Below are 15,698 nucleotides of genomic sequence, written 5' to 3' on the forward strand. Positions count from 1 at the left end.
TACGTCCAGTCGGAACCAGGTGCAGCTAAGCGTGTGTCTATGCTGCAGTCACTGGTTATTACTGCAGCTCAAGGGGACATGCCTGAGCTAGCTTTAATCTCACTAGCACAGGTCCTGGAGTGGTGAAGCTACAGCAACACCGGCTAGTCCTGGGAGTAATTATCCTGGGTTCTGGGATGGTTGGTTTGTATAGCCTGGACTGAAGCTTGTGCTGCTGCAGTTCACTGCTCCAGGACTCAAGCTAGGGAGATTGAAGAGCTCATACAGGCAATGCCTGCAGCCCCATCACACCCTGCATTTCTGGCCCATTGTGCTTCAGGGAGAGTCAGTGTCTCCAGCAGCCCTGGAGAAGGGCAGGCGCTGTGCCACGCTTGGACAGCAGTGGTGCTGGAATCACATGGCCTTGCCGTCCCCGAGTACTAGGACTATGGCAGTGAGTATCCCTTCCACCACAGCAAAGGTTCTCATGTGATCTGCCCCCTCCACTCACTCCCACACTGGCTGCACATAGTAACACCCCCCCCCCATATTGTTCAGCTTTCCCTGAAACGTACAGTAATACAAAAGGAAGGGAAGGAACAGCCTGGTGTATTTCAAGGGGGAATAACGAGAAATCATTTGTCTTGTATTTTTGAGTATCTGTGTCTATTTTGATTGCTGATCTCATTTCAGATCAGCCCCTGTGACTCTTCCCACCTCAGCTACCAGAGGCATGGAGCTACAGGGACAGCTCTCCAGCTGCTTGTTCTGTGCCATACTCCTAGCAGCGATTCCCTTTTCAGGTAAAAGCATTGTCAGTAAAACACTTCTCTGCAGCACAAAATTCCTGGAGCGAGACCCTAAACCTGCATGAAACCCCTACTGGTATCTGTGTTTCAGCAGAGAAAATGATTTTGTTTGTGTTACTAAGATATAAACAGGCGGCATTGGGGATCTGGTCCTGGAAGCATCTGGGTGCTCTCTACTCCTACTGAGCTTGGCTTCTCACAGCTGGTTCTCAGCATCTTGCAGTTTCAGAGCCTTTGTTAGCCCTGTTTTTTCCAGTGAGGTGCTCAGTTCATTATGGAGCTGCGGTCAGTAGGAGGTGGAGATGTACAATTGATCTACTCTGTGGATCTGCCCCAATTCTAGCCATCAGGAAAAGATGACCAATGTAAACCCTTAGAGTAGAAAAGAAAATAACACAATTTGGCTTGGGTGAGTTTATCCTTCTTTAGTGGAAATTGCATCTTGCTCTATTTATATCTAGAGGGTTGCCCTGGTGTACCTGGTGGCTGATGGCTGGGATCAGGGCAAACAGAGGCTTGACATTTTCATTTGAAACTTTATTTTTCCATAGGAAAATGTCCATTTCCCAACAATGACCATTTTCTGAAGAATTTTTAATTTTATTTTATGATCTTTCAACTGACCTCCTTTTCCCCTTTCTCCATTCCCTCTCCTCATTTCCTATTTTATAACTGGAAAAGTGAGAAAAAACACAGAAGCTGCTTGCCCCAAACAAAACAAAGAAAAAAATCTCTTTAATAAAAACATTGGAAAACATTGAATTGTTTCACAAATTAAAAAAAAGAGATGTTTTTTCTACATGTTTTGAAACACATCTTAATGTTTTTCAACAAAGTCTCATAGGCCAGACCTAGAATCTCCCAGGCAGGCTCTTGTTAAATATTTGGAAGGGTTTGATCTGTTATACAATGTCTTGTACACCAATGGTGCAATAACCAAACTAAACTTCATTCTTCTTTGACTCCCATCTGTCAGCCCAGCAGTTACAATGGGGGATGAGTGACGTCTTTCCACCACTTTCGGTCTTGAACCAGCTTCACGGCTTCGTTTTTCTTTAAACCTTTTTGTTCTATGTCACGGTTTCTAGCCAATGCATTCTTAGTCTTCCTCTATTTCTAGTTCCTTGCATTCTGGTATGTATAGTCATATATGGTATCCTTTTCAGGCCCATTCCTGACACATGTCAAACCACCATGGTTATCCTTCTTGAATCTTCTGCAACAGAGTTATTTCTTGCCCTACCCATTTTCTTATCACTTCATTTGTTATTTTCTGCAGTCTGGAAACTCTCAGTATCCTGCCCCAGCCACTTCATTTCTGCAGTCAATATCTTCCATTAGTTGGCTTTCCTCATACTCCAGTATTCCAACCTCCACAGAGGTATCAGCAAGGCACTTTTCTCAAACATACTGAGCTTCTCTGTTATAAACATGTCTTTAGCCTTCCAGAGGTGGCAGATTTTTCTGAATACAATAGCAGCTCGTATAATTCTTCTTGTTATGTCATTTTCCTCATTCTTATTCTTTGATACTTGTCCTAAAGATGCACAATTTTTCCACTTCTTCTAGTTCTTTGTCTCTGACTTTGATCTTTACCTCTTCTTCTTGTCTTCCAATTGCCATAATTTTTGTCTTCCCTGTGCCGATGCTTAGTCCAAACTTTTCTACTTTCCTGGTCTACATTGCCAGTAATTCTCTGTAAATCCTCCTTGGTCAATGCTATGAGATCAATATCATCTGTGAAGCTAAGGTTTTTAATAAGAATAATAATCTCAGATCCTTTTTACTAATTAACAATAACAATAGCAATCAAGTACATATTTGTAGAGTATTTCCATTCTTTAATTTATGAAAATAGATTCCTGTCCCACCACTTGGAATTCATGGCTATTACAGACACCATCAGTTTTATTCTGGACAGACCCTCAACATATGATTACACTGCAGTCAGAGGACTGATTGCAGCTCAGGTAGCAATACCTGGGCTAGCTTGAATCTAGCTAGCTTGGTTAAAAGTACCACAGAAGACACAGCAGCATGAACCCCTCTGTGAGCTAGGAATGTGAGTATGTACACAGAGTTCCAGGTGGGCTTATACAGCTGAAGCCCATGATGCCATGTGTTCATTGCTCTTTTTAGCCAGGCGGGCTACATTCAAGCTAGTACTGGCATGCCTACTGAGCTGCAATTACTCCCCCAGTAGCAGTGTAGACACTCCTTCATTTAGGTTTCCTTTTTTCAGTGAGTTTTGAAGTCATCTCGTCCCCAACTGTCACTGGGATCATCGGCCAGGATGTGGTATTACCCTGCCAGATCTCCACCAGGATGCAGCTGGACAATATGGAAGTGCAGTGGAAGAAAATCAACCAGGCACATATAGAGATTGTCCATGAATACAGAGCCCAGACAGGCCAGGATGTGCCAGGGCCAAACTACCAGGGCCGGACTGTGCTGTTGAAGGATGGATTCACCACTGGGAATGTGTCTTTAAAGCTGAAGAATGTCCAACCGGCTGATAGGGGAATGTACAACTGCATTGTGAAGTCTAACAAGTGGAGCGCTGATGCTGCAACCGAGCTTCAAATTGCAGGTTGGTGATTTCATTGGCAGGGTCAGATGTCGATGATGCAGATGTGCAGTGAGGAGAGGGCACAACGCACTTTGTCCCTCTCTGTGACCAGTCTAAAGGCCAGACAAAACTTCAGTCCCTGTCGCTCATGGTGCCTTGAGGGTGCTGAGAAGGAGGCAGACCCATAGCTCTGCCCCACATGAACCAACCAGTAGAGTTGCCCAGCTCTGCAAGGGGCTACAAGCTGCATGTAGCAGCCTGTGTACACCTAGGAGCTCTGGAGTAGGACAACTCCCCACTGGCCCCTTACTCTAAACTGTGCCTGTATGGAGCAACTAAGCCCTAAACTCACAGTGTATGAAACACTGAGCCTGATTTCAGTCACACCAAGGACTCCTTATGCTGCACTGGCAGTGTAAAGGGGTCTTAAAGAGGGCAGAAATGGCCCCATGAGAATAAGCCCTGGGCAGGTCTCTGACTGGCTTAATGGCTTTGCACCCACTCAGCACCCACCCTCCAATAGAAGGGCAGATCGGGATGTGTTAGGCACCTGGGCAGAGCACAAGGCACCATGGATATCTTCTGCTTACCAGAGCCCTTGGGGACCAGCTGCTCTAACTTACACCAGGGGGCTGGGCAGGCCTTACCTGGCCCCAGAATACAGAGAGAGTGAAAGTGGCTTAAAGGCCTTTCTCTCTTCCATCCTTGCCCCAAGTGCAGGGACTAGGGAGCGGAGAAACAGGCCCAGCCCTCTGTGATCCCTGTCTAAGGACTTGTGTGAACTTCAGTGTAGACACACACTACAGCAACAGGAGGGGTTCTCCCATCACTGTAGTGAATCCATCTCCCCGAGAGGCGAAAGCTAGGTTGACAGAAGAATTCTTTCATTAACCTATTACTGTCTACTCTGGGGTTAGGTCGGCTTAATGTGTAGTGTGTGGAATTTTCACCCCCCTGAGCAATGTAGCTGGGTCGACCTAACTTTTGAGCATAGACCTGGCCTGAGTATTGGCATTGGCATGGGACATTTTGGAGGAAAGACAGTCATACAACTTGCCATTTATTGTGGAGACTCGCCATGATCTGGAATCCCCTGGAGAATCAGGTGAAGAATTTCTTTGAACTCCAGTAGGAAAAACACAGAAATTGGGACAGTGCCCTGAGTTAAAACTAAAGCCATAACAAAGGGACAATGCTGTTTCCCTGAAGATAGTCTCTTCCCATGCTCTGTCTTCTTGTTTTAGCTGTTGCTTCTGTATCCATTGATGTATTGGGTCCCCAGGGCCAGGGGATTGACCTAGCCTGCAGGTCAGAAGGGTGGTTCCCCAAACCTGAACTCCACTGGGTTACAAAGAATGGGCAGGATCTGCAGCCTGTGACCAAAACAGAGCAGGGTCGTGAACTTTTGTTCAGTGCTCTGAGCCATGTCACAATCCTGGGAGAGGAAACTGGAGAAATCGGCTGCGTTATCCAGAACAGCCTGTAATAGATGACAGGCCGACAGCTAATGTAGCAACACTTTTATTTTAAAAAAAGGCTTCAGAGGTGATCCTGACAATTACAGGCTGATAAATCTAACTTCAGTACCAGGCAAATTGGTTGAAACTATAGCAAAGCACAGAATTCTCAGACACTTGGATGAACACAATATCTTGGGGAAGAGTCAATGCAACTTTTGTAAAGGAAACTCATGCCTCACCAATGCTTTGAGGGAGTCAACAGGTGGACAAAGGTGATGCAGTGAATACTGTGTAGTTGGATTTTCAGAAAGCCTTAGACAAGATCCCTCACCAAAGGCTCTTAAGCAAAGTAATTTGTCATGGGATAAGAGGGAAGGTCCCTCATAGATTAGTAACTGGTTTAAAGGCAGGAAAGAAAAGGAAGGAATAAATGGTCAGTTTTCACAAGGGAGAGCGGTAAATAGTGGGGTCATCCCAGGATCTGTACTGGGACCTGTGCTGTTCAACATCTTCATAAATGATCTGGGAAAGGAGGTGAACAGTGAGATGGCAAAATTTGCAGATGTTAATGTTAATTCTGTTTGCTAACATTTTTATTATCTCTCTTAGCCTAACTTTGCAAAGTTACATGGCAGTCTTGGTTAACTATCCTTTAGCATAACTTAGAGTTTCAGGCCTAAGTGTTAATAGATGTAATATGACAATTTTTGAACGCTGCAGTCGATCAAGTCCAGAATTTCAGGGAATGTTCTAGATATCAATGGGCAGAACCTTGTCAATTTTGGTGGAAATCTGAAAACTGGAAAGGGGAAATGGCGATCACATGGATCTCCTAGCACCTGGATAGAAGAGCTGGCATAGCACTTTCCACCACTTCTATAATTGTCTGTAGATCAAAGAACCAGTTGATGGCATAAATAACACTTTTCAGCATAAAAATTCCCCCGTCTCATCTTTGCCCTGTGTCCCAATAGAATTTAAAAATGGTGAAACACTGAAAAGGAAAGAAAAAAAGAAAGAAAGGAGAAAAAGATTGTGGGGGTGGGAAGATGGGAATGGGGATGCATGTGAAGAGAAGGGTAAGGGGCCTGCACACAGGATCCCTGGCATGTAGGGGCCATGGGGCACTTGACTTGGGGACAGGGTGAATGGAGGGACACACAGAGTCCCTGGTATGGAGAAAGACTAGGTGGCTGCAGGGAGTCCCTGAAATAGAGGGGAATGGGATGAGGTCCCACAGGGAGTTGTGTGGGGTGGAAAGATGCAAGGAGCCCCTGATGCATGCAATGAGCTCAGCCTGCGTAAGCTATGAACTGTGTGACCCCCCCACAAACCCCAGTTTGCAGGGGCCTGAGACATGTGAGGTGCTAAGAACCCACAACTCCCAGTGACTTCAGGGTAACCTCCGGGAAGCTGGTTAGCATGTGTGTAGGGTCTTTTCTTGTTTTCTTAAAACAATACTTCCTTAAACACAATTCACTTACCTATCGCACTATTTGCCCAAACACAGAAAAGAAAATAAGTGATTAGCTAAAGAACACCAAAAATCTCACCCTTTCTGCATAGGAAACAGACACAAATGATTCTTACAAGGTAGAGAAAATATTCATTTTGTCACAATGGAAATTATTTGATTAGTAAAATGTGGGCACACTTTGTCCTTTACTGGGGCATCTGATCTATTCCCCACCCAGTGCACATATACGAATGCACAGTTTTGAGGAAACAATGTGTAAAACATTTTCTTTCTCCCCCCGACACTTCCCCCCGAAACCTGTGAGGAGAACACTGATAAGTCTGAATTTCAATAACACCAAAGTTCTCTACTTTCAATAACACCAAAATGTTTATTATGATAGATTATGAGTAATATCATAATAATAAACAGTAAGAACCATTGGTGAACTTCAGTGTAGACACACACGACAGGAACAGGAGGGTTCTCCCATCACTGTAGTCAATCCATCTCCCCGAGAGCCGAAAACTAGGTTGACAGAAGAAATCTTGCATCAACCTAGAGCTGTCTACACTGGGGTTAGGTCAGTTTAACTGCACCACTCAAGGGTGTGGATTTTTCACGCCCCTGAGCAATGTAACTGGGTCGACCTAACTTTTGAGTATAGACCTGGCCTGAGTATTGGCATTGGCACGTGGCATTTTGGAGGTAAGGCAGCCATACAGCTTGTAATTTATTGTGGCAGTATTTCATGAAACATTTTCTTTCTTTCCCCCCCACCCAGAAACCTCTGAGAAGAACACTGGTAAGTATGCATTTTTTGTTCTCTAATTTAAATGACACCAAAATGTTTATTATGATAGATTATGGGTAATATCATAATAATAAAAGATAAGAACCATTGGTGAACTGCAGACAACAACCCTTTTAGGAACTATGACTATTTTAAGGAAAGTCAAAGGAGAACAAGTGTATGCTGAGAACCTAAAATGTGGGAATTCTGCAGAGGATTTTACAAAATTCCTGACCATCCAAGCCTAGTGAGTCAGTTTGTGGTCAGGATTTATTGCCGACTCATTGGGATACATTTTAGACAATAGCTTTCCCCTTTTTATGCTTAAAGATTTTGTATGTTGTGAAAACTATTTAAAAAAATAAATGTGTAATATTGAGGAACAAAAATAATAAATGAGAAATTATGATGCTGTGCTTCTTTGTTTGTTTTGAAATCTGTCCAGATCTGTATCCATTTCTTCCATTTCATTTGTCAAATAATTTTAATTGTGCTGCCAGCAAACACACACAACAAAAGACCCCAAACAACCTAGAATTGTTCTCTGTCTTTAAAACGGAAAGGCACTTCTTTATCAGGACAAATCTATGTGTTGGATATTTTCCGTAACTAATGACCTTTTTTGTGTGTGTGTGTGTTTTGCTCTACAGACAAAAATATTAAGGCTGTCTCAGCCCTACTCCTTGGCATGATCATCATCGGGATCATCTATTGTTTAAGTAGGAAGATCTTCTATCTACATTTCTAGACTTTCTTCATATTTACAATATAAGACTAAATTCTGTTTAAATAATGTATGTGACAGGCTACTTCTGATCTAAACAAAATGACATATTCCTCTTTCTTTCTTTTTTTTAATTTTAGTTTTGTGTATTGTTTTCAGGGTGGTGATTTTAAAGGTGGAACTGATTTTAGGGAAGTGCTAGACCTGTGTTTTTAAAATTTGTATCTCTTTTAAATTATATTTTCTGTTTATTGTAGTGTGTGCAATGGCTTATGGCTACGATGCTATATTAAATCACTTACTGAGTGTTTACTGAAATTGGCATCAAGGGGAATGTTCGGTGAGGAGGGCTGCAGTCTTTCGCCCTCCACTTGCAAATGGTATAAATTATTACTGGAAACAGGCTCCAGAATTGGAACCAGTTTTTGACTCAGCCCCTCACATATTTGTTTGGTGTTTGACTCCATTATTTGGTTCAGTACATTATAGACAAACAAACCATGAATTTTGTCTCTGGATCCAGATTTAAATTCCATCCCACCCCCCACCCTGAGCAAAGGAAAAGGGAGACCTGGCTTTAGAAACCAAGCCCAGGAAAACAACATCTCCCCATACTCAATTGATAGAGTGCTCCAAGACCAGGAGGAATTTCAGCATGTATTTGGTGGTGTTTCCCCTGGTAAACCCTATGCTTTGAGGAAGAGCTAGGCCAAGGTTTCTTCTGACACTGACAATAATGTCAGGTACAAAGCCAGCTCCCTCTTAGCCCTGGTCTACACAATACAGTTAGGTTGACATAAGGCAGCTTATGTCAACCTAACTATGTCAGTGTAAACACTACAGCCTTGCTCTGCTGACCTAAGTGCCCTATTACACTGACATAATAACTCCAACTCCACAAGAGGAATAGGGATTATGTCAATTTGTGCTGAATTCCACCAATATTTTCAATTGGGGAGAAATTTTTCAAAAAATTTGCAATGATTTATGAGTTATTTTGTTTTGAGTGTTTTATTTCAAAATATTTTATTTAAAACCATCTATGGTGACAAGCTGAAACTAGACAAATTTAGATTGGAAATAAGAAATAAATTTTAATGATGACGATAATTAACCTTTGGAAAAAAATTACCAAAGGTCTCTAGGAATTAATTTTGGGGAACTTCTGTGGACTGTCTTGTCTTAGGATTCAGGTCTCTTCTAGCATTGGAATCTGGGAATCTGAGTGGTATACAAGAAGCTTTGGCTTTGATTCTTGCATTTTACTATTTCTCTAATTACAATATTTTTTAACAAAGTACCAACCTTTGTCTTGGTTTTGGTTATTACATTATTTCTGTAAGCTATGGAGACAAAATTGGAAATACACAGTTAAACACATGGTGTTCTTTTTAAGGAACACTCCAGAAAGAAAAAGTTGTTTGTTTGTTTCTTTGTTGGTTTGTTTGATTCTTTGTTTGTTTGTTTGTTTTTCCTGTTGAATGCTTCGGAGTCTGAAACTATTTGCAAAAATCGTATTCCATTTAACAAATAATTTCACTTGGGAACAAAATTTTCAAAATATTTGAAATGTTTTGTATTGAGTGTTTGGGATTTTTTTAAATATTTCATTTAAAAAAGTCAAAATATTTCACTTCAACATTCTGATTTGAAATGCTATTTTACTTCAAAGTTTGAACAATAAAAAAAATGAGAAAAGAACATAAAAAATGGCAGCATCAAAAAGAAAAACTGAGTAAAAAAAAATAGTTTTTGTTAATTTAAGCAGTTTCCTTAATTGGAATTGACATTTTTGAAGGTTTTTTTGATTTGACAAAAAAAAAAAAAATGTTTCGCATTGAAACAGTTGATTTCCTCAATTTTTTAAAATCAGAAAATTCCATTATTCATCCAGCTCTACTCATAAAGCTCTTATTGCAGGCCCCTCTGAGTCGTTGTATGCTACATTGTCTCTTGTGTATCTACCACCATGGTCTTGTAGCCACAAATAGGGGTGTGGAGGGGACATTATTCCACTTTGGTGGTTTCTCTACAACTGCACTGTCCTGAATATTTTACTGCTATAGCTCATGCTGAAATCCCTGGCCTCAAATCTCATTCTTGGCCCCTGTGGTAGTGTTATTATGGACTACTTTTTATTTATGTTTTATTTTCAGTCTAATTATGAGCACACACTTTCAATAATAGTGACCCGGTCTTTTTAATTACCTGAAAAGTGCCATACAAACATCCCTGTGGTAAAATAACATGTTATTTTTAAATACACATTTTTTCAAAATAAACCTCATGGAAAATGGTTTTATTTAAAACGTTAATGCAGTGTCCAGATCATTATAATTGTTAATTCGTATTAATTAAAATGATTTATTATTCTTTTATTTATTGGCAGGACCTGGAGATAATGATGATCAGGGTAAGTGCAAGGGTCTTTTATACACAGGTTGTCATAGGTGTCACCCCCACTCTGAACTTTAGGGTACCTATGTGGGGACCTGCATGTGAACCCCTAAGCTCAATTAACAGCTTAGATCTGGTCTGGCTGCCACCACCCAAATGATTTATGAGTTATTTGGGAAACTCTGTCTTTCCACCCCAAAAAACCTTTCCCTCCCTGGGTAGCCTTGAGAGACTCCTCCACAAACTCCCTGGTGAACACCGATCCAAACCCCTTGGATCTTAAAACAAGGAGAAATTAACCAGGTTCTTAAAAATAAGACTTTTAATTAAAGAAAAGAAAGGTAAAAGAAAACCCTCTGGGAGAGCTTAGCATACCAGCGACTCTCACAGACAACAGATTCAAAACACAGAGGATGTTCCCCTGGGCAAAAACTTAGTTACACAAAAAATACCCAATTTGATTATTCCTCTAATTGCACAAAACTAGTTACAAAAGAAAATAAACATAAACCAATTTATTCCCTTCACTAATACTCACTACTTGATAAGAGGCTGAATTCTGGAGCTTTCCCACTCCGGTCAAAAGTGAAACTGACCCAGACAAAGGGAACTTCCCTCCTTCCTTTTGAACCATCTTGTCCTCCCATTGGTTCCTCTGGTCAGGTGTCAGCTAGGCTAGGTGAACTTCTTAACCCTTTACAGGTAAAAGAGGCATTAACCCTTAACTATCTGTTTATGACCCAGGTTATAGGCTATTTTCATTTGCCGACACACAGGGCAGGACTCTGGTCTCCACAGTGCATGTACCTCATTGACAGCACCTTCTGGGGTAGATCCTATTCAGCTAACCAGCGGAGTAAAAGGGTCATAGGAGATTCCCCTTTCTGCCCCCTTGCATAGAGCGTGCACCAGGGGCAGGCCTGAGCGCAGCTGCTCATGGCAAATGAATGTTGAATTAATAAAGAAGAGTATTCACATTGGAAACTACAGCTGGCCAAAACCACTTGCATCCAAACATTTTTCAACTAAAAATGGCTTTTCAACAGAAGTGAAAAATGGTGAGAAAAATTTTCACTTTACCCAGGTATTTTTCAATTTCTTCATGAAACATGCAAAGCCAAATTCAGTTTTCAAATCTTTTTAGGTATATTTAGTTTTCTTCTACTTTTCTTTCCGCCCTCCTTTTCTCCCTCCTTTCTGAGGGAGACACGGTGGGGGGAAACCAAATTTTTTCCTCCCTTTTCAATCTTTTTTTGTTTGAAATTTCCACTAAAAATTCAGACAAAACAATGCGTTTTTCAAAAATGTTCACAGAAAAGAATTACTATTGTTTGACTAGCTCTGCTGGAAACCTGATTATAAGCAGAACAAGCAAACAAAGAAAGTATTGCAGCACCGGAATTCTTGTTTTTTAGGATGAAGTGCACTCTCTGAATAGTGTCTGGATAAAACCTTCCACAAGGGGTCAGCGCTGACAAAAAGTAGACGGTACTAGCCAGAAGCGCCTCCTCAGTGCAGTCTCCATCAGCCTGGCTTCTGTATAGCTCCATCCACAAACTAAAACTGCCCCCCGCCCCTAAAAAGGATAACGCATTGGAGAGGTTATCCATCAAAATGCCTTGGGGTGAACTTTCCATTAGGAAAAGGAGTCCAAATCTTTGAATGGCTATGCCTAGGAATAGCAAGTAGCAACTGGCAGGCGATAATACTGCTGTATACAGCGTTGTTTAGACCATTACTGGGTCCTGTGTCCAGTTCTGATGTCCAAAGGATGTTGAAAAAGAGAACAACTCCAAAACATTTTTTGTCCCATCAGGTTAAAGTATGAAATCTGGCCAAGCCAAATTTGATGTAAGACTGCTGTACCATATGTGAGAATGGGAGTCAGTTCCTCTTTCCCTTAGGCCGCATGGTGCAAGAAGCCTGAAAGGGGCAGCATCTCTTCAGAAAGGAATGCCCCATGTTCCTTTAATCTATATAGCCCAGATGGGAAAGACACTTAAGCAGATGCTTTACCTTACTCACGTGAAGAAGTCAAACAGATTAACCATGTGCTCAAAACTAAAGGGGAGCATTACATTCTTTGCTGACCTGAGGCTGTAGCAGCTGAGAAATAGAGCTGATTGTTTTGGGATCAGTTTAGTTATGGGCAGCGTCTGAGCCGATCTCTGCCACATTCTGGGCATTCTGGTTTCTGAAGAGAAACATAGATTTCATATTTTCCCTCATTAACTTTTAGCATAAGAGAGAATTGAAAAGAAAAAGTTGAAAAGATTGGTGCTACAGCCCTATTCCCGCTCTCATTGGGTGCAAAATCTCCCCCTGAAATGGGAAATTCATCACTTAAATCCCAGCTAGCCCTTTAAAATAGGATATAGGTGTTTACCTTGTGCTGTACAGGTCTAGTCCTTCCCTCTCTCCAGGGATGAATTTCACCCTAAATCAGTCATAACATGGCTATGAATATAGGAGGCGTGAGGCCCTGACATTGTGTCATCAAGTAAATGATTTGCAATGTCTCATTGACTTTATTAACAAAAGTAACAACACGCCCATTGAGATAGTGTGTGTGTGGGTATCCTGCTGTCAAAACATAGACTATTCCTCTTTCTGTTCTCCCCCTCCACTATCTTTTAATAATCTCCCCTCCACCCACCTTTGAAGTCATGGGGTTATAGACACACATTTTTGTTAGTCTTCAGGGGTCTGGGAGCCGCTCCAAGCCCTGTCACCCTGGCCAGGGTCTTCCCCTGAGGGTGCAGGCAGAGATTTGACCCCCAAATTTGTTTTGAATTGAAACAGATTGTTTTCCTGGATTTTTTCCAATCCCAAATATCCATTACTCACCCAGCTCTACTCATAAAGCTCTTTATGCAGCCCCGCCACCACTAGAGGGGACAAAGTGCCCCACTGGGTAGGTGCGAGTTACATTGTCTCTCCGTGTATCTACCACCATGCTCTTGTAGCCACAAGTAGGGGTGTGGAGGGGACCTTAACCCACTTTGGTGGTTGGTCCACTACTGCAGCGTCCTGAATGATTTACTGCTATAGCTCATGCTGCAAGCCCTGGCCTTAAATCTCATTCTTGGCCCGTGTGGTAGTGTTATTATGGACTACTTTTTATTTGTGTTTTATTTTCAGTCTAATTATGAGCACACACTTTCAATAATAGAGACCTAGTCTTTTTAATTACCTGAAAAGTGCCATACACACATCCCTGTGGTAAAATAACATGTTATTTTTAAATACGCATTTTTTCAAAATAAACCTCATGGAAAATGGTTTTATTTAAAACGTTAATGCAGTGTCCAGATCATTATAATTGTTAATTTGTATTAATTAAAATGATTTATTATTCTTTTATTTATTGGCAGGGCCTGGAGATGATGATGATCAGGGTAAGTGCAAGTGTCTTTTATACACAGGTTGTCATAGGTGTCACCCCCACTCTGAACTTTAGGGTTCCTATGTGGGGACCTGCATGTGAACCCCTAAGCTCAATTAACAGCTTAGATTTGGTCTGGCTGCCACCACCCAAATGATTTATGAGTTATTTGGGAAAATCTGTCTTTCCACCCCAAAAAACCTTTCCCTCCCTGGGTACACTTGAGAGACTCCTCCACCAATTCCCTGGTGAATACCGATCCAAACCCCTTGGATCTTAAAACAAGGAGAAATTAACCAGGTTCTTAAAAATAAGACTTTTAATTAAAGAAAAGAAAGGTAAAAGAAAACCCTCTGAGAGAGATTAGCATACCAGCGACTCTCACAGACAACAGATTCAAAACAGAGAGGATGTTCCCCTGGGGAAAAACTTAGTTACACAAAAAATACCCAATTTGATTATTCCTCTAATTGCACAAGACTAGTTACAAAAGAAAATAAACATAAACCAATTTATTCCCTTCACTAATACTCACTACTTGATAAGAGGCTGAATTCTGGAGCTTTCCCACTCCGGTCAAAAGTGAAACTGACCCAGACAAAGGGAACTTCCCTCCTTCCTTTTGAACCATCTTGTCCTCCCATTGGTTCCTCTGGTCAGGTGTCAGCTAGGCTAGGTGAACTTCTTAACCCTTTACAGGTAAAAGAGGCATTAACCCTTAACTATCTGTTTATGACCCAGGTTATAGGCTATTTTCATTTGCTGACACACAGGGCAGGACTCTGGTCTCCACAGTCCATGTACCTCATTGACAGCACCTTCTGGGGTAGATCCTATTCAGCTAACCAGCGGAGTAAAAGGGTCATAGGAGATTCCACTTTCTGCCCCCTTGCAGAGAGCGTGCACCAGGGGCAGGCCTGAGCGCAGCTGCTCATGGCAAATGAATGTTGAATTAATAAAGAAGAGTATTCACATTGGAAACTACAGCTGGCCAAAACCACTTGCATCCAAACATTTTTCAACTAAAAATGGCTTTTCAACAGAAGTGAAAAATGGTGAGAAAAATTTTCACTTTACCCAGATATTTTTCAATTTATTCATGAAACATGCAAAGCCAAATTCAGTTTTCAAATCTTTTTAGGTATATTTAGTTTTCTTCTACTTTTCTTTCCGCCCTCCTTTTCTCCCTCCTTTCTGAGGGAGACACGGTGGGGGGAAACCAAATTTTTTCCTCTCTTTTCAATCTTTTTTTGTTTGAAATTTCCACTAAAAATTCAGACAAAACAATGCGTTTTTCAAAAATGTTCACAGAAAAGAATTACTATTGTTTGACTAGCTCTGCTGGAAACCTGATTATAAGCAGAACAAGCAAACAAAGAAAGTATTGCAGCACTGGGATTCTTGTTTTTTAGGATGAAGTGCACTCTCTGAATAGTGTCTGGATAAAACCTTGCACAAGGGGTCAGCGCTGACAAAAAGTAGACGGTACTAGCCAGAAGCGCCTCCTCAGTGCAGTCTCCATCAGCCTGGCTTCTGTATAGCTCCATCCACAAACTAAAACTGCCCCCCGCCCCTAAAAAGGATAACGCATTGGAGAGGTTATCCATCAAAATGCCTTGGGGTGAACTTTCCATTAGGAAAAGGAGTCCAAATCTTTGAATGGCTATGCCTAGGAATAGCAAGTAGCAACTGGCAGGCGATAATACTGCTGTATACAGCGTTGTTTAGACCATTACTGGGTCCTGTGTCCAGTTCTGATGTCCAAAGGATGTTGAAAAAGAGAACAACTCCAAAACATTTTTTGTCCCATCAGGTTAAAGTATGAAATCTGGCCAAGCCAAATTTGATGTAAGACTGATGTACCATATGTGAGAATGGGAGTCAGTTCCTCTTTCCCTTAGGCCGCATGGTGCAAGAAGCCTGAAAGGGCCAGCATCTCTTCAGAAAGGAATGCCCCATGTTCCTTTAATCTCTATAGCCCAGATGGGAAAGACACTTAAGCAGATGCTTTACCTTACTCACGTGAAGAAGTCAAACAGATTACCCATGTGCTCAAAACTAAAGGGGAGTATTACATTCTTTCCTGACCTGAGGCTGTAGCAGCTGAGAAATAGAGCTGATTGTTT

The 15,698-nt window shown here is 41.6% G+C and overlaps 1 protein-coding gene across 1 annotated transcript in view; it reads left to right on the top strand.

Moving 5' to 3' along the window:
• Positions 1–712: 712 nt before the first annotated feature.
• The window catches only part of LOC128829777 (butyrophilin subfamily 3 member A3-like), a 45,261-nt gene continuing 30,275 nt past the window's right edge, over positions 713–15,698 (top strand). The window contains exons 1-6 of the mRNA XM_054015181.1: positions 713–782; positions 3,031–3,378; positions 4,602–4,839; positions 8,048–8,130; positions 10,180–10,203; positions 13,562–13,585. Of these exons, the coding sequence (XP_053871156.1) occupies positions 713–782; positions 3,031–3,378; positions 4,602–4,839; positions 8,048–8,130; positions 10,180–10,203; positions 13,562–13,585 (787 nt within the window). The remainder of the gene's footprint in view (positions 783–3,030; positions 3,379–4,601; positions 4,840–8,047; positions 8,131–10,179; positions 10,204–13,561; positions 13,586–15,698) is intronic.

This window comes from Malaclemys terrapin, unplaced genomic scaffold (assembly GCF_027887155.1).
Source record: "Malaclemys terrapin pileata isolate rMalTer1 unplaced genomic scaffold, rMalTer1.hap1 scaffold_68, whole genome shotgun sequence".
Lineage (NCBI taxonomy): Eukaryota > Metazoa > Chordata > Testudines > Emydidae > Malaclemys > Malaclemys terrapin.